This window comes from Arvicanthis niloticus, chromosome 8 (genome assembly GCF_011762505.2).
Source record: "Arvicanthis niloticus isolate mArvNil1 chromosome 8, mArvNil1.pat.X, whole genome shotgun sequence".
Taxonomy (NCBI): Eukaryota; Metazoa; Chordata; class Mammalia; order Rodentia; family Muridae; genus Arvicanthis; species Arvicanthis niloticus.
Genome location: NC_047665.1, coordinates 37,040,603 through 37,062,794, shown reverse-complemented (window position 1 = coordinate 37,062,794; position 22,192 = coordinate 37,040,603). Strand labels below are relative to the sequence as shown.

General features: G+C 44.4%; 1 protein-coding gene across 1 annotated transcript in view; it reads left to right on the top strand.

Annotated features, from left to right (window-relative positions):
* Kiaa0319 (KIAA0319 ortholog) overlaps positions 1 to 18,582 on the top strand; it is a 63,050-nt gene extending 44,468 nt beyond the window's left edge. Inside the window, exons 17-21 of the mRNA XM_034510605.2 lie at positions 3,267 to 3,409; positions 5,479 to 5,601; positions 7,354 to 7,444; positions 8,226 to 8,317; positions 15,268 to 18,582. Coding sequence (XP_034366496.1) covers positions 3,267 to 3,409; positions 5,479 to 5,601; positions 7,354 to 7,444; positions 8,226 to 8,317; positions 15,268 to 15,446 — 628 coding nt within the window. The 3' untranslated portion in view covers positions 15,447 to 18,582. The remainder of the gene's footprint in view (positions 1 to 3,266; positions 3,410 to 5,478; positions 5,602 to 7,353; positions 7,445 to 8,225; positions 8,318 to 15,267) is intronic.
* The last annotated feature ends 3,610 nt before the right edge of the window (positions 18,583 to 22,192 follow it).

Sequence of the window (22,192 nt, the reverse complement as noted above, 5' to 3'; positions counted from 1 at the left end):
GAGACATACAGGGAGCACATACAGGAAAAGGAAAAGAATGTCAGGTAATCAAGAGGCGTGGGCGGTAATGATGCATCTACAAGCCCAATGCCAAGGAACACCAAGGAATCTGAGAGAAACATGTGGAATGTATCTGTCTACAGAGTACCAGAGAACATGACCCTACCAACACTTTGATTTGGAGCTTTGGCTGTTTAGAACTGTGAGACAGGAGATTTGCTGTTGTTTTCAAGTTGTGACTAAGTTGTGGAACTATTTTCATAGCTCCGAGACAGATCTGTGTATTTTTCTAGAGAAGATGTAGGTGTGTTCAGTACATGAAAATATGCTCACCATATTAAGAAAATTGTTAGCCTTCCTGCTTGGATGAAAAGATATCCTGGGACTTTAGAGCCCAGGAACCATATAGCTCTGAGGAGGGACAGTGTCCCAATGGAAGGGCATCCTGAGACATGGGAGCCCAGGAACCACACAGTTCTGAGAGGAAGCCTCCTCAGCAGGGGCAGGGGCATTCAGCATTGTAGCTCCCAGGGGAGGGGATCCCCAGCTGAGCTGACAGCTCAGGAGCCTCAGCCCTGCTCCACTTCTTTTTTTCCCTTCTCTTCATTGCTTTTTGGCTTCTTCTGGCAAGAGTCATACCAGGAAGCAAATCTCATAAGAGATTTATGGGAGGGTTCAGGGTGTGGAGGGATACATCTAGGATTGGCTGCATCTTGCCCCCAGAAGAAGACAGCATGGAACTGAACAACTGAGCAAGTCACTTACATAGGATTTCATTTGTGGAGGAGTGGAGGGGGGCAGCTTTCCAGGGTGAGGATTGGTGGGATTTCAAGTTCTGAGCTTGGGAGAGCCCAGAAATTGGTGGGGTTTCCTGTTCAGGGATTGGTAGTGTTTTGTGCTCAGGGATTGGTGGGTTTTTGTGGCAAGCTGGGGGGCGGGGGAGAGAGGGGAGGAGGATTGGTAGGTTTTCCTGCTCAGGGATTGGTGGGATTTTGTTATGACTTTTCACCTAAAATTAACATAATCTGGGAAGGGTCCCATTGAGGGGCTGGAGATGACCTTTTTAACAGTTACAGAGGCTGAAAATGTTATGACAAGAGAGGTCTAGGGGAGGGGCCTGGTTACTGAAGTTCCTCAGGCAGGAGGTGCCCTCAGGGTGGGGGGCACTCTCCTGACTTGAGAGTTTACAAAGTTTACAAAGTACACAGTATATAAAGTTTAAAAACAGAGTCCATAGTAGGGAAACTTTCCCTGTGCTTGAGTCAGCATGAATAGTCATCAGAGTTGCCAAGCAAAACTACTCCCAGGGCCAAAAGATAGCTTAGCAAGGTGGAGCTGCCAGTCACCAAGCCCAAAGACCTGAGTTCAATCATCAGGACTCACATAGTGGAGGAGAGAACTAACTCCCATAAATTGTCCTCTGATTTCCATATCTGTACGTGTGCACACATGTGGGAGTACACACACACACACACACACACACACACACACATCTTTTAATACCTTTTTATTGCTTGTCTATAAATGGCTATAATCTAAAGGTTAGACCATGGCAACTGTTCATAGCACTGCATGTTGTTTGTTGGCACAGATGTAAAATGAACAAACACCATGAAAAAAAATTATCTATAGAATTAGTTACCTATGCAATTATCGAGGGGAATAAAAAGCTTACATCTACATTAAAAAGTATCTATGGACAGTCACAACAAATATTCATTACAGAGAGTAAACAACCTAAATGTCCATCAATGGATGGAAGCAATATATGGGAACTGGGAGATAGCTCAGTTGGTAGGGTATTTTACCATGCAAGCATGAAGATCTGAGTTTGATCCAGAGCTCAAGTAAAAATATGGACAAAGGGCCAACAACAACAACAACAACAACAACAACAACAAAAAAGGCTCAGCAAGTAAAGGCATCTGCTACTGGGCCTGATGACCTGAGTGTAACCCCTGGAACCCACGTGGTAGAACGAGAGAACTGTCCTCTGACCTCCACTCATGGACTGCAGTGTGTATGCACCTCCCCACGCCCCAACACACACTCAAATAAACATGAGAAGGACGGTGGCTGTAGTAGTTTTCCTGTTGGGATGAAATACCATGACCAAAAAAGCAATTTTTGGAAGAAAGGGTCTATCTCAGGCTTACCATTCCAGAAGGTATCACATCAGAGGTGTGGCAGTGAGCAGCAGGCATGATGGCAGGAGCAGGAAGCTGAGAAATCCCATCTCCAACCACAAACAGAAAGCAGGAGTGAACTGAGGCAGAGCCGGCTATAACTCTCACAGCCTACCCTCAGTGATGTACTTCCTACAGCCAAGCTGAACCACTCACACCCCCAAACAGCATTACCAACTGGGACCATTGTGCTCAAATATGTGGGCCCGTGGGGAGCATTCTTATGCAACCTAAAATGGCAGCGGTTGGAGGGTGGGACCGGTTGGGGAAGGATCCTGGAGGCTCTCTCACTGCCTAGCCTAGCCTAATCAATGAGCCCCAGGCCTCCAATGAGAGACCTTGTCTGAGGGTCTGTCAAGATGGCTCAGGAATTAAGAGCACTGGCTGCCTTTCAGAGGACCTGGGCTTGCTCCCCAGTACCCACATGGCAGCTCACAACTCTGTAACTCCAGTCCTAGGGAATCTGATGTCCTCTTCTGGCCTCTGTAGGCACCAAGCACACAAGTGGCACACAGATTGTTATGCGGATGACCACATGTAGCCACATACATAAAATAAACGCATAAATAAACACATAAATCTCCCCCTACCTCCCTACTTTTTAAAAGAAAGACCTTGTTTATTTATTTATTTATTTATTTATTTATTTTGGTTTTTCGAGACAGGGTTTCTCTGTATAGCCCTGGCTGTCCTGGAACTCACTCTGTAGACCAGGCTGGCCTCGAACTCAGAAATCTGCCTGCTTCTGCCTCCCAAGTGCTGGGATTAAAGGCGTGCGCCACCACTGCCCGGCAAGACCCTCTTTCATAAAACAAGCTAGATATCTTCTGAGGGACAACACCCAAATTTGACCTTTGGCGCCCATATCTACACCCCCAAACAATTTATACAAATTATTTAAATGTGCACAGAAATATACATATATACATGCAATGGAATATTATTTGGCAATAAAAACGAATCCTATCACAGAGCTGTAGCCGGCTCCCTTCTCAGCTGCGCAAGTCAGGTGGCTGAGGTGAAACGCCATGCTGCTGGCTGTCTAATGATGTGACTGTCCTCTCTTTGTGTCTTCTACAGCACTGTGATTGTATTTTATGTACAGAGTGGGTCACCTTTCAAGGTTCTCAGAGCTGCTGATGTGGCCCGGAATCTGCACAAGCGGCTTTCCAAGGAGAAGGAGGCTTTCCTGCTTTTCAAGGTCTTAAGGATAGACACAGCAGGTACATCTCCCACAGAAATATTATAATAAAACAGTCAGACGTGCTAATCATGGATGAGTTTTATAGGCACAACGTGGACGTGGTTGTAGTTTGATGTATATGTTCCCTGTAGTGTCTTTGAACATTGGGATCCCAGCTGGTAAAGGTTACGGAGCTTTTAGGAGGTGGAGTCTTGCTGGAGGAGGTGGACCCCTGGGGGCGGGTCTGGAGGTTTCCTAGCCCAGCCTCACTCACATGGTCCCCATGCCCCCAACCCCTGTCTACCCTTCCTGCTTCCTCACCGTAGAGCTATGGGATTGGCTGTCTCTCAATCCTGTGGCCACGCCTCCTCTGCCGTAAGGGACTGCGCGAATTGTGAGCCTTTCCTCTTTTAAGTTCAGGAGTCTGGCTATAGAAACAAGAAAGCTATCTAATACAGGCGTTTTCCTTTCAACCCCCCCCCAGAGGCTGCAATTATTTCTCCAGTAGGTTTTCAACATTTACCAACTGCTCTTGTCTTGGAAAGAAACCAGAGAACAGTAGTATCACACATCACTGTTTCAAAAACTCTTCCTGCCAGTTTAAAGTAGTTGTAACCATATTTCTTAGCTCTGCTTGTCCCTTCAGGATACCAAAATGATTCATAGTTCCGTGGTCCCTGTCCACATCTCATGAGTAAGTGCTAGTGGAGGTAGTCTCATCTTAGAGTTTTCAGAATAAGGTATATTGTTTGCATAAGTTTCATTTGTTTCAGACCATGTGTTAGTCTACAATTGACACTTTAACTCATAACATAAAGTAACTTGGTAACTTGATTTTTTTCTGAAGTCCAAAGCAGTGATTTATTTACTGTAGAAAATCTGAGAGCTGGGTGGGGTGCACACACCTTTAACCCCAGCACCCAGGAGGCAGAGGCAGGCAGACCTTTGAGTTTGTGGCCAGCCTGATCTACAGAGTGAGTTCCAAGGAATCCAGAACTACACAGAGAAAAACCTGTTCTGAATTTTTTTTTTTTTTTAATTCTTAAAAGTACAAAGAAGAAAGCAATCTTCTGGTTTGTAGAGTTTAGAATTTCCATCTGCCAAGCATCTTTTGTTTTTATTCAGATGTATTTCTTCCAAGTTGCTTCATCTTTAGGAAAAATAATATGATCAGGATGATTTGGTATGGTTTGAGTATGCTTTGGTGTGAGTCTGTGTGAGAGTGTAGTGAGTATATGTTTGTGTGTGTGTGTGTGTGTGTGTGTGTGTAATGTTACTGGGGACTCAATCTCATGCATTACACATGCTAGGTTCTACAACTGAGTTACATCACAGCTCTTGCAATGTCTTTAGACTTTACATCACACCGTTACTATCTCCCCACATCAGTTAGAATTTCTTTTCCATGAGACATTTGTGGCTGCCTGGTCTTCCTCCCTGGATGTGTTCTGTAACCACACAACTACTCTTCTACCTGTGGACTGCAGGAAGGACTGTGAACAGTGTTCCAGTAAAGACCCAGCGCTGTGCACGCCCAGCTGGCTGCAGTGCGCGTTCTTAGGGATTATTTATACTGGTAAAGGTCAAGGCTCTTTCTATGGTACGGATTGGCTTTTCTCTACGTTTGCTTCCTGATGAGCAAATGTAGATGGTGAAAATTATGCTCCTGTTTTGGTGGTGATGGTAAGGACTGAGACCATGATAAGGGTCTTATTATGTAGTCCTGGCTGAGCTGCTGACTTCTCTGTAGCCAAGGCTAGCCTCAAACCTGCAGCAATCTTCCTGCTTCAGCCTCCTGAGCACTAGGATTTTAGGTATCTGTTATCATGCTTGGCTCATAAGAGAGTTTTTGTTTTATTTTTGGAGACAAGGATTCTCTGTGTAGCACTGGTTGTCCTGGAGCTCACTCTGTAGGCCAGGCTGGCCACAAACTCAGAGATCTGCCTGCATCTGCCTCCTGAGTGCTGGGATTAAGGGCAGGCATTACTATGACTGGCTTCTTAAGAGATTTTTAATTTACTCATTTGTTTTGGGCCTGTACTATAGAAGTGGAAAAGCAGGGATCTCCTTTTGTCCATGGCAACCTCAGCTCTGTGCCACCTTTTACAGGATGCCTTCTCAAGTGTTCAGGCCATGGTCACTGTGACCCCATCACCAAGCGCTGCATTTGCTCCCGGCTGTGGATGGAGAACCTTGTACAACGGTATCTGTGGGATGGCGAGAGCAACTGTGGTGAGTGGTTCGTGAGTGGTGGTGGCTTCCGGTGTGGTTCTTGAAGATATTCATCTCTTCCTGGCTCAGCACATAGAACCATCCAACAGCATTCTTTCCTGGAGCCAAGTGAACCAACTCACTTAGTTGAACATTAAAACCTCGTCCCAGTCTGTCTCTGGAGTCTCGTCTGCAAAACCTCCTGTGAGATAGATTTAGCAGGGCTGTTCTAGGAAGTAGCTGCCTTGAGATGTTTCCCCTCAGATTATACCTGTGACTTAGGATGTTAGGACTGTATGATGACACACATCCTATGTATTCTGTTGGGATAATACAAAATGGGAAATGTGGCACTCACTGCTAGGGATCAGCCCAAGCAGGTACCAGCTACAGGACTCACTGTCTTGCCCCATCACCCATGCTGGTACCCTTCTTCAGTCTCTTTGGAGAGAAAAACCACACACACACACACACACATACACACACACACTACATTTTTGTTTTGATTTTTGAGACAAGGGTCTCATATAGCCCAGCCTGTCTCTCTTTTGATTGCTAGGATTACATATCTGAGTCACGATACTCAGCTAGACAACTATTTGTTAATGGCAGTCTACTCCTAAGAGCAGATTTGCCATCCTGGGGATCCTGATGGACACAAATGTCAGAAAGATGCTAAGGGCTGCCTACTGTGTTGTGTTCTTGCTTAAACCCCCACAAACATCAGCAATGAAACCAGCTTCAGGCCACTATTCTGGGGATATGGCATGATAGTTAATCAGGTTAAGCATGAGACTTTGTTCCATTGGTGTTTTGGTTTGTTTGGTTTTGAGACAGCATCTCTCTACATTGTCCTTGTTGTTCTGAAATTCTTTCTGTAGACCAACTAGCTTTGAACTCACAGAGATCTGTCTATCTCTAACTTCCAAGAGATGGGATCAAAAGCATATGCCACTATCTTGGGCACCTATTAGCATTTTGCCCCTAAGATATTATTGCAAAGCTTAGGATATAAAAGGGATGAAGAATAGTTTATAAATGGACCTTTGGTCCTGATAGATGTCTACATGCCACAGGCAACCATATACCCTTGCCTTGCTTTATGAAGATCATGCTGTGGGTCTAGGGATATAGCCGAGTAGGTAGAGCGCTTGCCTAGTATATCCCAAGCGCTGGACTCTATCTCCCATACCAAATAAAACCATGCGTAGGGTACTAGCAGTGTAGAATCAGAGGATAGGAAGTCCAAGACCATCCTTGGTTATGTAATGAATTCAAGACCAACCTGGGTTACAGGAGAGCCTGTCTCACAAAAAAGGAGAAAATGGAGGAGAAGGAGAAAGAGGAAGAAGAGGAAGAGGAAGAAGAAGGGGAAGAGAAGGGGAGGAGGAAGAGAAGTATCATACAGACCTTTTTAGGGAGAAAGGTTATTATGATTCTTGGGATTCTGGAATGAGCATTTTAATATTTTGTGCATTTGTATTTAGGAGGCATGGCTGCTTCCCCAATTCTTTTCAGTTATTTTGGATTTCCAGTTCTCAGGTCAACCTGAACTATGTGCCTGAGGAGTTCTGTGCCTCATGAGGTCCCTCCACCAAACAGACAAAGCCATCAGTCTTCTGATTGGCACCTAGCCTCGCTCTTTTGTCTGCCCCCGCAGCGGTCCCTGCACCAGAGCTGGCTTCTGCTCAGACGGACTCTTTGTGAGTCATCAGAACAGAGCTGTTTAGCAAACAGTTTATCATTGTGCACTCTGGCCTTTTCCTTTTGCAGAGTGGAGTGTATTCTACGTGGCAGCTCTGGCGCTGACCCTAACAGTGCTAACTGGAGCTGCGACTTGGCTGTGCATCTGCTGCTGCAGGAGGTACCTACTATGCTTGTTCATTGTGTGCCAAGATGCTTCGCTGGGGTGGTGGACAGCTTTGGGCTTTTTCTGCTTGGGTTTGTCTCACTGCTCCACTGGTCGATTAATTGACAACCAGGTTTTAAAACAAACTGTCTTAATATTCTCAAAATCTCCAGTTAGCAAGCACTAAACTGAGACCAAGAAGCCCTTGCTCTTAAAGACACATGATCAGAACAGTTATTGCCTGACTGATGAACACCTTACTTTGTTCCTTTGTCTGTTTGCTTGCTTTGCAACAGTGTTTCACTATGTATCCCTGGGTTCTGAGACTTGCTAGGTAGAGCAGGCTGGCTTCAAACTCATAGAGAGCTGCCTGCCTCTGCTTCCTGAGTTTAGTGTAGTTTTAATAGGTGTTTTCAAGTGACCCTTTGCAGCCCATTGTGAGGCACAAAGGATCATCCCAGTTTTTATGTCTTGTAGAAAAAATGAAAGATAAGTGTGATAACTTCTAAGATAAGTGTGGGACTTCAGTGTCTTCTCTCTTCTGTGTGTTCCTCCCTCTGGGACAGTTCTGTGTCTCTGAACATTATTAGTTAGCAGTAGTTTGGAGGAATCTTCCTCACTCAGGTTTTTCCAAGGGAGGCATCACTTGTGGGAAAGGTGCCTGGGCTGTCTACAGGTGTTGAGCATTGCTCGACTAGGCTCCAGTACCTCAGTCTCAGGCAAGCCCTTTATTTATGTGGAAAAGATCCCAAGTGCCATTCTAAGTATCCGATCTAGCATTTCACTTTTCTTTCAGACGGAAAAGGACTAAGATACGGAAGAAAACAAAGTACACCATCCTAGACAACATGGATGAGCAGGAACGAATGGAGCTGAGGCCCAAATACGGTAAGAGCCTTTCCTTTGAGCGCCTTACTTAGGCATTGGCCAGAGAGGCTGGGTGAAAGGGAGAGTAAAGTGGAATCAATCATCAGGACAAAAGAGCAAGTCTGTGAGTCTGCAAGGAAGGACAAACAGCATCCATCCCCTGGGCAGGATGCCTGAGAACAGGCCCATGGTAACTGTATTAGGAAGGTAATGAATAATTGGCAAGTCCTCTGAGGCATTAATGGGTGAGAGATTGCAAGTACTTACTGGAGGCTGAGCCTTTGCCAAGTGACCCCAGGCAAGGACTTCTCTTCCATCAGTGTCTGGTTCTTTTTTCCTCTGGCTTGGAGGGAGGCGGGGCATATGGCCCACCGAGCACTTTCACCCTAACTTTCCTTTGAGAGCTGCTCCCTTTACATCTGGCCGGACAAGCAACAGCAAGACATCTGGCCTTTAAAAGCAACCATTTCCCATCAGCTCAGTCAGCTGAGGCACTTGAGAAAGTTGTCTTCTCAGAGTGTATTGACCTTTTGCTCAGAACACCTCCCATCCACTTCAGTTAATCTTTGGATTCTTACATATTAACTATAACTTACGTAATGTACCTCTGAGGCTGCTCAGTGCTGATTCTGTGCATTTTCCATAATTCTGGGTTTGTAGGTAGCTTAATTCTTATAGAGAGGCATGGTCACTTTCAAAGTTGTGAGACACAAAATGTCAACAAGGATGGACTCTGTAGTATAACTGATTTAAGCTTACCCATGACTAGCTTAAAAATACATGAGACTCAGACTATGGTTAATTTATTTGGCTTTGACAATTACTGGGAGTCACCCCAATCTACTTTTCTAACTGCTGGCCTGGATAACAGTGTACCCCAGATACTTGCTGTTTCTCCTGGCCACATGCTAGTGGTACATCTCTTCTCATGGTGCCTTCTCTTTTCTCCTCCTCGTTCTCTCCTTCCCCTCTCCCCCAGTCAGGTAAAAACCCACCTACTTCTAATCCCCTCACTAACTGGCTGTAGTCATATTTATTTAACCAATAGTTTTAAATTAGGGAACAAAGTTTGCACAGCAAAAGCTGGTAAACACGAGAAACTCATAGGCCCAGACCTTCAGTGTAGAATTTAGCATTATAATACATAGCAACAGACCAATACTCCTCCCCAAAATATGAGGAGGGATCCTTGTCATGAAGATCAAGGATAATACCTTCTAGTGGATGGTGTGTGTGCATGGTGGTTTGAATAGGAATGGGTCGCTGTAGGCTCGTGTTTGGGTGCTTGGTCCATAGGGAGTAGAACTATTAGGAGGTATGGACTTGTTGGAGGAAATGTGTCACTGTGGGGTGGACTTTGAGGTCTCAGAAGCTCATCCCACACCTTCACTTCTGCTGCCTGAGGATCAAGATGCAGAACTCTCAGCTTCTTCTCTAGCACCATGTCTGACTGCATGTCACCATGTTTTTGTCATGATGACGATGGACTAAACCTCTAAAACTTTAAGCTAGCCCCAAGTTAATGTTTTCCTTTATAAGAGTTGCCATTGTTATAGTGTCTCTTCACAGTAATAGAAACCCTAAGACAGATGAGGAAGGGTGTGTGTGTGTGTGTGTGTGTGTGTGTGTGTGTGTGTGTAAAATGGTTAACTGTGGGTAGAGAATGTGGTTAAGTTGTTGTGACCAGATACCTGACAAGCAACAATGGAAGAGAGGAAGTGACTTGGACCAACAGGTCATTCTTCAGTGACAGGGTGCTAAGGGGGATGACCAGAGGATAAGATAAAGAAGATAGGAAAGCTGGGGTCAGGAGATCTTACACAAGCTATGTCGTATGCCAAGCAAGTTTGTTAGGAAATACATCTTACATACAGTCTTCCTGAAAGGAAAAAAATGTCATAGTATCATCAAAAGCTATCATACAAAGGGACAAAGTCAGCAGGGAGTTGATCAAGCAATGTTGCATGAAGGGAACACAGGTATCTCAAATGCACCACAGACCTAGCATACAGTGGCCTTTGGACTGATAAACTAACATAGCCTCTTAGAGAGGCAAGAGTTGAGTTCTCAGCATGAAGATACAGCTCCCTCAAGGCCCTGGGTTCAGGCCATTTCTGGCTATGCCAAACATATTTTTAGTTTTAGACAAGGAACTATGTTCTTTCTCCACACCTCAGGGACCCAGGAAAAGCCTTGGCTTGGTCTAACCTTAAATGTGGAAGGACTTATATTGGTTAAGTGTTTGAGCATATGGTCCACCTTGGCAGGGAAGGACTGGCTGCAGGAACAGTTCTTGCCTGTACAATCAGTACCTGAGGCTGCTTCCTCATATCTGTGAGGGTCTAGGGATGCCAGCACTGAGCTATTTTCTCCATGTTCTCTCTCATTCAACCCAAGACCACAGACCGTTCAATGGTACAGCCCACACTCAGGGCAGACTGTCCCTAGTCAGCTAACCATCTCTGGAAGAGTTTGTTTGTTTGTTTGTGCTTTTGTTTTGTTTTGTTCTGTTTTGTTTTTCAAAACAGGGTTTCTCTGTGTAGCCCTGGCTAGTCCTGGAACTCACTCTGTAGACCAGGCTGGCCTCAAACTCAGAAATCTGCCTACCTCTGCCTCCCAAGTGCTGGTATTAAAGGTGTGTGCCACCACTGCCCGGCCTCTGGAAGAGTTCTTAAAGTCACACAGAGAGATGTACATCACTAATGCATTGAGCGGTGTCTGTCAAGTTGACAGTGGAAAATAAGCAATCATTAGAGACCCTGCAGAAGTTCACAGGTAATACCAACAGCAGCCGCAACATACGGAGTGCTCACTATTTGTGTCTCAGGAGTTAATGCAAAGGTGTTAGGTGCTTTATTCCTAAGAGCCTGAGGTGCTTGGGGCTGGTTAGCTCACCAACCTTCTACTTGATTCATGTCCACCTTCTCACAAACTCCTATCTAGCTGCAGAAGCCCATTGTTTTTACAGTGGTTTACAACTTCACTCGGACCCACTTTCCTGCCATCCCATACCGCCTAGCACCTTTCCATACTTCCCCACCATTGTTTTTGGTACCCAGTCTCAGATATTTATGATCCCACCTCTAACTCACAGTAGTAAGCATCCTTGTTAGCACAGGTACTTTCAGTATACTTCGCCCATTTGACTCTAAACCCCGTTGGTCAAGTACTATGATTGTGCTCCATTTTACAGAAGAGGGTACTAAGATGGAGGAAAGCTTAGTGGATGGTCCAAGGAGCATGGGCTGGGGCAGGCTGTCAGCCTCAGAGCTGGACTCTGTTTCTCTGTGTGCCCCACCACTGTGTAAGTCTATTCTGGCTACTATAACAACATAAAACAGAGTGGAGACTTAAAAACCACACGTGTTTATTTGTTAGAGGTCTAGAGTTGGATATCCAAGGTCAAGGTAGCAGATTCAATCTGATGAGGGCCACTTCCTTCATGGTTAGTACTTTCTCCTTGTATCTTTGCATGGTGGGAGGAGCAAGGTAGCTCTCTGGTCAATATTTTTCTGTCTCTCTCTGTCTTTGTTTCTGCCCCCACCCTTTCTCTCTAGAGAAAGTTCTATCTTTTAGATAGAACTGAAAGTTTTGCAGCATATCTGTGTGATGTCTCCAGCCTCTTCTTGTGCCTTCTTCATAAAGCTACTTGAAGCAGTGGTTCTGTTAATCTGCTCTAAACTCCCCAGCGGGTGCATGCACGCTCCTTGCTGCCCACCCAAATGTTTCAGATTCACAAATGAAAGACACACACCCACAAGCAGCCTTATTTTTAATATGTCCTAAGCAGCTCAAACAGCTGAGCCACCCCTATACTTCTGCTCCTATACTATATTGCTAATGCCTCCCCCCTGATACTCCTGAAAATTTTATATTTCATCTCTTTACCACAGACCCAATCAGGGCCACTCTCCTACAATTCTTACATGGTTGTATACTTTCTCTCCTACAGCTCTCAGGCTTGATATTTCTGTTTCCCTGTCACGGCCATTCTAAAAGATCTTCCTCTCTCGTGGTTCCGTTGCCCAGGAAATCTCAGGTCCCACCTCTGTCTCCCTGCCCAGCAATTGGCTGCCAGGAAGTTTATTTACCAATTAGAGCCAACTGGGGACAGGGACCCTTAGCATCTTATAGGCAGCAGTCCACTTACAGGCAGATGTGTTCCTGTGTGATTTTTGGGAGCCGAATTAACACAACAGTAGAACCAATCCACAATGGGTACTGATTTTCTCCATAGGCTCTCTGCTCAGTAATATCACCTTGAGATAGGTTTCAATGTAAGAATTTGGGGAACACCATGGTCAGACCAGAGTATCTTGTAAGTCTGTAAGTCTCTGCTGTACTTCCTTCTTTTTTGTATACTGTGATTTCCTCTGTGCATGGGTTAAATCCACACTTTCTGGCTGTTTTAGTTAGGGTTTCCATTGTTGTAAAGAGACACTACGACCAGGGCAACTCTTAGCATTTAATTGGGGCTCACCTATAGTTCAGAGGTTTAGTCCATTGTTATCAGGGTGGGAAGCATGGCAGCATCCAGGTAGATACGGTGCTGGAGAAGAAGCTGAGAGTTATACATCTGGATCAGCAGGCAGTGGGAAGAGAATGCCACACTGGGCATGGCTTGAGCATCTGAAACCTCAGAGCCCTCCCCTGTTGCGGCTCGAGCTAACCTACATTGGGGGCCAAAAATGTTGTGGACCACTCTGCCCCATGCTTGGGGGCCCAAGTGTTGAGGACCGCTCTATCAATGTTGGAACCCACACTGCCAAAAGCCTTGGGGACTAATTTGTTATCCAGCAATGCCCCAAGCAGCTCTGGTCTGAGGGTCGGGGTTCAGCAAGAAAGAGAGTGAGGACGGACTCGAAGAATGGAGACCAGACAGAGTGTGATTCAATCCTGTTTATTCTTCAGTCTCTTTAAGACTTAGAACCCAAGTTTTGAGTTCTTAGTTCCTGGTTCCTAGTCCCTAGTGCCTCCAAGTTCCAGGTTATTTTTTCCAAGTGCTAAGTGCCTAATGTCTAATGCCTAATAATCTGTTGCTTTCTTCTGAGTTCTCTAGTCCAAGTGTTTTCCAACTAATACCTAATAACTCACTCCAAGTTGTACTCCAAGTTGTACTCTCTAACCTAATTCCTAGTTCCAAGTTGTACTGAACTTTTCTTTCTGCCTCTTGCCTTTTATATGTCTCACTTCTAAGCCACGCCTTTAAGTCATGCCCTTAGGCCTAGTCTCTAAATCTGATCTCTAGGTCATGCCCTTAAGTCACACACCTTTAAGTCTCACACACCCAAGGGAAAATCCTGGGTATCTAAAGCAAGATGTTATCAGAGTGTGCTCAGCTGTTGTAGGCTGATGTAATCAAGTCTCTTGCCAGGGTATATGGCTCAAGATGGCTGCAACGATGATAGCCACCTTCAGTTGGCTCCCCACACTCCCCGAGTGACTCCTTCCTCCAACACCTACTCCAACAAGGCCGCACCTCTTAAGAGTGCCACTTTCTGTGGATCTACAGTGGCCAATTTTATTCAAGGCCTCATGGTGACATTCCTGTCTTGTGCTTCTTTGTGAGCTCCAGCCTCTCTGGCCTCGTTCTTTGTTTCCCACTTGTCATTCCACATCATCTATATTTTGTTTTTTGTTTGTTTGTTTGTATTCTGGATGCTTCTAAATGTTCTATGCCTTTCTTCTGTCCTCCTACCTCAACATCCCTCTGTGCTCAAATCCATCCTGTTTAGACCACCACAGAACTAATCCCAGATGCCAGGGAAAGTTTGTATCCTCTTGATTCATGTAAGAGTTTTATTTCTTATTTCTTAGGTAGCTTGAATCATGCCACAGCTCTATGTTTTAATTCCTTAGCTAGACACTATAAGTTCTTTTAAAACATTTTTAAACATTCATGTTGGTGAGATGGCTCAGTGGGTAAAGGTGCTTGTCTCCAAGCCTGACAATGTAAGTTCTATGCCTAATGGTGTTTGGAGAGAACTAACTCCTACTGTTATCTATCCTCTGGCCTCCACATGAATGCCTTGGTCCTGCACCCCCAGTAACTTTTATATTTTCTTGTATGAATTGGTTGATATTGGGGAATCATATCTTAACCCTCTTCTTTGTTTTGATCCCCTATATCTTAGTCAGGGTTTGTATTCCTGCACAAAACATCATGACCAACAATCAAATTGGGGAGGAAAGGGTTGTTCAGTTTACACTTCCCACATTGCTGTTCATCACCAAAGGAAGTCCAGATGGGAACTAACACAGGGCAGGAACTTGGAGGCAGGAGCTGATGCAGAGGCTATGGCAGCTGCTGCTTACTGGATCACTTCCCCTGGCCTGCTCAGCCTGCTTTCATATAGAACCCAAGACTACCAGCCCAGGGATGGCACCACCCACAATGGGTCCTCCTCCCTTAGTCACTAATTGAGAAAATGCCTTACAGCCGGATCTCATGGAGGCATTTCCTCAAGGGAGACTCCTTTCTCTGTAATAACTCCAGCTTGTGTCAAGTTGACACAAAACCAGCCAGTACATCCCAGAATTCAAATCATCTATCAAAAATATTTAGTGGGGTTAAACTTCGAGGTCATAGCAGTATTTATGTGTAGAGAGCTCACTTGTGATGAAAGCTGGGTGAAGGGCTTTACAGTGAAGGCTTCGCAGGCACAGTTTCATTCAGTCCTCCCTCACCACAAACCGGTGGGTAGGAGCTTTATCACCTTCCAGAAGGTGAGAAGAGGTTAGGAATCTTGTCCAGGGTCATGGAGCTGTTGTCATAGCTGGAACTCAAATTTAAGGTTGACTGACACCCATAGCCTCTGTCATACCAACCCACCTAACCATGTAGGTGACCACTTTAAAGGTCAGTCAGAGGGCAATCCACAGTCCTCCCTGGAACACTGGGAGCACACAGACAAAAGGACAGCTGAGAGGAAAGTGCTGCCCGTCTTCATGCTCTTCCTGCTTCTCCCCAGGTATCAAGCACAGGAGCACAGAGCACAACTCCAGTCTGATGGTGTCGGAGTCTGAGTTTGAAAGCGACCAGGACACACTATTCAGCCGAGAGAGGATGGAGAGAGGGGTCCAGAAGGGTTCCCTGAATGGCTCTGCCAGAAATGGAGTTTCCTTCGGTTATTACTCAAAGGACAGATAACAGGCTGCTGTGGAGGGACCTCATGAGCCCGTGGCTCAGTACTGGACAGTGGGAGTTAAAACACAAAGCTGACTCCTACTTGGCTAAGTGCATTGGCAACCCAACCCTCCCCGGGGGCTTTGCTCTGCGCTCCACATAGTGATTAAAAGACCCGGGCTCTTAGAACTTTGAAGACACAAAACAAAATCTTGCTTATTCAACCGATGTTCGTCAATAGAGAAAAGGGGTGCATAAAACCTCTGCGGAGTCTACTGAAAAGTTTGTGTCTTTCTAGTGGACACTTTGTTATATTTATTGTCCATGATGAAACTAGGCTAACACCTGTTTCTATTTATATAGCTCTGTAGGAAAGACAAGTCAAGGAGGGTTGATTTCTCTGTAGAAGTTGTGACTGCTTTTAAGAAATTCCAGAAACAGCTTCTTAGAGGACCTGCAGGGTCAACTTGCAGTTCGTCAATGAAGCAGAAACCGTCTGGGTGTGGCTTTCTGTCTGTGATGCAGCCAGCTGTGGCTAGCTAGAAGTTTAGGAGCTAAGGAAGCATCAGAATGTAAGAACAGGAGGCACTAGAGATGGGAAGGGGGTGAAGAACCCGCAGGTTGAACGTTGAAGGCCTTTAATATTTTTCTATTTATTTTCTCTAAGAAAAAGAAACCACAGTGGGGCTTCTTTCAGCCCCAGTGAACATTCAAACTGACTGCTTATTATTGTAACTTTTAGTGAGTATGCACTGTAGCACACTGCCATGGAAAAGGGGGGAGGGCTCGGTGACCACAGACATATTCTCAAGCTCTGAAATATGCTCTTAATGAGGGGAATGTGGTTGCCATGCTCTGAGCTCCTACAAAGACTTTCCATTGAAATAACTGGACAGAACATTCACCATTTATGCTTAAACACTTACTTAAGGGACTGGAGAAATAGCTATATATAAGGTCTCACTGCTCTTGCAGAAGACTGTGGTTCAGTTCCTAGCACTCACACAATGACTTAGAACTGTCCAGAACTCCACTTTCAGAGGGTCCAGTGCCCTCTCTGGCCTCCAGCAGCAGCAGTGGTGGCAGCAGGAATATACATGTAGGGAAAATATTCAAGCACATTCCATACATGTAGGGAAAATACTCAAGCACATTTCATACATGTAGGGAAAATTCTCAAGCACATTAAAAGAATCTTAAAAGCATATTTAAAAATCAAAGAACTAAAGTTTACTTTATTTCTTTACACAAAAAGGAGTTATCCCCCAAAAAAGTGGCACCCCAGAGCAATGGACTGGAGTTAATTGCAGCCTGAGATGATGACAGGCTTATGGTAGTTGCCCAGCTGCCCATAGCCCCAAGGCTGTTGACCTTGGCAATGCCCTTGGCATTGAGAGAGTGGAAGGAGCCAGTACTGTGGTCTTAGCTTCGAGAAGGAAGAGCAAGGTGGAGCAGGAATTCAGTGCTAGCCTTGGCTATACAACAAATTTGAGGGCAGCCTATAGTTAACTGAAAACTCAAAAAAAAAATTAGAGGACCCGTTGTATTATATTTTTTTTGGTAGAATGATAGAATTAAAATGTGTAGGAATGGACTTCTGGTCTGGGCCTGAGTACTGAGAGAATCACTGGCGGCAGCTCTGCACCCAACCTCACAAAACCCAGAGGAAGCAGGGCTCCCAGGAGCTCTAACCCGGGCAGTATCTCAGGTAAAAATGAATCACCCGTGATGTTTGTTGTTAAGAGTTCTAATCCTGATGCTGGCCTCTGGACTTATACTACTCAGACCTTCGATGGGTCTTTGACAAGGACATCAAACAGCTACAGATTGACATCACTAATCTGAAGAAATCCCTCGTTTTGCTGTCTGGAGTGATCTCCAAAAATTGCAAAAAACTTTATTGGACTTGATTTACTCTTTTACAATAGAAAAGACTGTGTACAGCTCTAGACTGTGTACAACCCTTAAAGAAGAATGTTGTTTTTTCATAGACAAAACAGGGATGATTAAAGAGAGCATGAAAGAGATCCGAGAAGGCCTTGAGAAAAGACAGAGAGAGAAAGAGAAAGATGAGAGCTGGTACAAGAATTGGTTTTCAACCTCTCCATGGTTGTCAACCCTACTTCCTTCCATCTTGGGACCATTAATTGGGTTATTTTTGCTTATCTCTTTGGTCCCTGGGCCTTAAATAGGCTGACTAACTTTGTGAAACAACAGATAATTTGATAGCAAAATCTATTCAGATACATTATCATAAGTTAGATAAGGAGGACCACGAGACTCAAGATGAGGTTGTTACTCTATCCAGGGTGTTCCCAAATCCCATCTCCACCCAACCTAAAAGAGGAGACTTCCACCCCAGACCAAGCAGAGAGGAGCCATCCAGAACCCCCTCTGACTGGCGATCTGAATTCTTGCTTAGGCTGCGAGGCTAAGCACTGCAAGGGAATATAAATAAAAGTAAAGAATATCTTCCTGGGTTCCCTGAGGGACAAGCCTGACTGTATAGGGGTTGATGTCAAAAGTATCCCCTCTCCAGGAAAAAGACATCGGAATGGGTATGGCCCTCATGCCTCAGTGGACAACAACAGGAGGACTGGAGCCATTACAAGGTCCCCTTTAATTACTGGAGGTCAGGCCTCTATCCCTGCCTTGGCAAGATTAGAATCGCCACAGCCCTTCTATACTTGGAGAAGGGAGGAGATGTCAGGGGCAGCCCTGCTTATACACTGAAGGCCTAAAATCAGCCATAAGCCTAAAATCAGCAATAGGCCTGACATACATGCCTGCTAACACAAAGTCTTGGGTCTCTATGGAAAAACACTGAAACATATGGCTATAAGGTATTGTAAACAGGCAGCTTCTGTGAAAATTTACCAGCCTGAGTAGTCATAGACCTTGTAAATAGGCAGCCTTGGTGGATAGTACCAACTTAGATAAGGACAAGTGAATCATAGGCAGAGTCATAGTGGCCTGTCCTCTGAACCTTCACCCAGCTGATACCCTGTTCTGAAAGATATCTGTACACCCCCTGAATACCTATGCTCCTGTGTCATCCCCTTCCCCACAACTTGCCTTTTTGTGTTTATAACCCCTGTGTTGAAAAGTAAAAATTATGATTTGATAATTAAATTAAAACTAAATTAATTAAATTTAAAAACTGTGTAGGAATGTACTTCTATTTTAAAAGTAATATGTTGATGTCTATATATCATAGTTCAATATTATCTATAATGTTAGAGGAACAGTGATTTTTTAGCACTAGTATTTAGCTTCATAAACAGAATCTTTCATATCCACAGAGCAGGCTGATACTATTTTTGTGGGTAACTGGACATTTCTGGCACAGAGAATACAGCCCAAGTTAGAACAATAGAGCATGCTGCTGAAGCCTGTGAACCACCTGCTGCTTTAGAGTGTGTATCGCTTGTAGTTGACCTTAATTTCAATTAATCTTGAAAGAAAACATTCCTATGTATTAGACACCCACTGGTGGTCCAAGGAGCATAAGTCATTTTCACAGGGTCACAGTCAGTGGTGGATCTGGGAATCGAGTGCCAAGACCTACTTCCCAATGCACAAAGAAGACCAGGCATATTGGAGGGCAAATCCTGGAGAACCTTCTAGACCCCTGAAAGTTCTGTTGCTAGGATGAAAAGGAAAGCTTTGACAAAGTGGGAGGTCATGGACCTGGTGTCTTCCACTGGAGCACACTCTAAACCACCCTCCCTCTTGGTTTGCAGTGGGTTTGCTGGTTCTGTCTATGGCTATCTGAACCTGGTCTCTCTACTCCATCCATCACAAAAGAACCTTGAATCTATAGTGAGTCAGAAATAAACATCACAATGGTTACTGGAAAATGGATCCTGTCTTGTGACCCACTTGTTCCCTGGGGACTAAAAAAGGGGTAGGCTAGCTCCTCAGCATCTATCTTGTGCTGTCTATAACCAGGGATCTTTGGACCCAGAGACTCTAAGAGCTGTTGATAAACAGAGAAAAACAAGTCTCTAGAGCAGTGGTTCTCAACCCTTCTAATTCTGAGATCCTATAATACAGTTCCTCATGCTGTTGTGACCCCAACTACAAATTATTTCATTGCTTCTTCTACTGTTATGAATCGTAATGCAAATATCTGATATATGACTCCTATGGAGGTTGCAACCCACAGGTTGAGAAGTGCTGTAGAGTGTGGGAGAAAGCATTTATAGGGCTTGGAGGCTGAGAGCAGCTAGTTACTGCTTTAGACAAAGATTCAAATGTCAGCATTCCCCAACTGAGTATGTTTAAAACACCTTAAAGGCATGCAGCAAGGGAGCAGCCATCACTTGTGATTCTAGCACTTGGAAGGTGGGGGCAGGAAGATCAGGAGTTGTTTAAGATCATCTACAGCTACATACTGTATTCAAGGCCAGCCCAGGCTACAGACCTGTCTCAAGCAGGCAAACAACCATCTTGTGAAGTAAGAAATAGATCAGCATGGAAAGACCCCTGCTGCCAAGCCTGAAGACCTAGGTTCGATCCCCAGGACCCACATGGTGGTGGTGGTGGGGGAAAACAATGTCCAAAAGTTGCCCTCTGGCCTCCACACAAAATATTTGGCAGTGTATACACATGTATTTACCCATGTGCTCACACATGTGCAAGTGCATGTACACACACACTCATATACACAATCATAATTTAAAAATATTCATCAATACTTCCTTCATATGGTGAAGAGGATTTTTTTTTGTATGTGACCAAGATATCTTGGATGCTGAGTCTTGATTTTATTCTTTTAAATGTATTACTGACCACATGTTTTGACAAGGTATTGACTTTTGTATACTACTATTAAATACATATGCTTATCTAAGGAAAAGCCTTCTTATTTTCTCTAGAATTTCTTGAAGGAGAAATACATTTTCCTTATGCTAATGTAGCTGAATTTGGGAACACAGTTAAGGAGCACTGGCCTGAATCCAGACTTTGCCTGCATAGCTGCCACTTAGAAGCCTTTCCAGCAGGAGACAGAATGCCCTCTAATACTGAGAGGTAAACCTGCAGAAAACGGACAAGTCAAGCAGCCTGCCAGGCACCAGGGAGGACCATTGAGTTCTCTGGTCCTCTGATCCTCCCTGGAGAGAGAGTTCCCTGAGGTGTCTGTCTCCTGAGTCACCCTGAGGTGGAGACTGTCTCCTGTTTTCTTATGCTGCAGGTGCTAAAAAAGATGGCTATTTACGTTTTTACTGTAATATTTTTTTTTTTTCTTTTTTCTCCCTCAGTATGGGAGATAGAAGCCTGGAGTCTGTCTGGTGCATGCCAGGTAAGCTCCAGCCCCGGGTTTTAGGATTTATATGGTTGGAAAAAAAATTAAAATGTTTTGATCACATGCCTAATACAAATTTCAAATTTGTGTCTGTAAATAGTTTTTGGAGCACACTCATTCACGTGTTTACATATGAATGCCCCCGTGGCTGCTTTTATCTTACAAAAAAGGTTTTAAAGAAACTGTAATAGGATTGTCTTCAAAGACTAAAACATTTAGCCAGGTATAGTGGCACACTCCTTTGATCCTAGCACTGAGCAGGCAGAGGCAGGCAGATCTCTGTGAGTTCAAGGCCAACCTGGTCTACATAGTAAGTTCTAGGACAGCCACAGCCAGGCTCCATAGAAAGAGCCTGTCTCAAACCAAACACACACACACACACACACACACACACACACACACACACACACACACGCCTATTATCTGTATCTATATTGGGAAAACAAATAAAATTTCTGAAGCTCAGAGGACCAAGGGACCAAATGGTCCTCCCTTAGGACAATCTGCTTGAATTGACAAGTCTCAGCTCAGCGGCTTTCTCAGTATTAAAGGACATTCTGACCCCTGCTGGAAACTTAACTTTTTCCTTTCCTTTTCCTTTTCCTTTTCCTTTTTTCTTTCTTTCATTCTTTTTTTTTTCTTTGAGACAGTGTAACCCTGGCTGGCCTGCAATTTATAGAGATCTTCCTCCCAAGTGTGCTGGGATTAAAGGCTTATGCACATCCCTGACAGTATTTGTAAAAATAAATAATAAATAAATAAAATAAAACCAATTTACAACTGGGAATACAGCCCAGAGTGCTTACCTATGTGTGTGAGAACCTAAATTCAGTTCACAGCACTGTGGGAAAAGTCATTTTTAAAAAAGTATATTGAGGTATAATTCACTTAGATTAAACTGCTAAGTATAATGTGATAGATTTTAATGTATGGCCACGCCCTTGGAGCCATCTCTGTAACTGAGCTAATGAGTACGACACCCTAAAAGATTCTGTGCAACCCTTCATAGACAAACCTTCCCTCCAACCTCACCACCAGACGTCCTTGAAATTTCTAGTTTTGTGGAATTAATGATGGGTATATTCATTTTTGGACTTCCTCCGCCAAGAATTTGTCTCCATCAGTCTATTAGTAATTTTGTTGGGGTAAGTTGTGGAGGTCCCGTTCTGAGACACGGAGTGCTACTTGTTAGATCTATGAATTAAAAAGTCTCCTTGATCATTACCGTCTTGCAAGAGTTTTATATTTTACTGAGTTTTCGAAGGGTAAATAAATCGAATATGTATCATCCCAAGGACAATGACCTTTGGCCACTGTTTGGATCTAAAATGTCCTTGAAAGGTCAATGTGTGGGAAGACTTGAACCCCAAATCCCGCCACTGCTGGAAGACACTGGACGCTTTAAGAAGTGGGGTCCGGTGGAAGGAAGTGACCTCACTGGGTGCGTGCCTTCCTCGCTCTG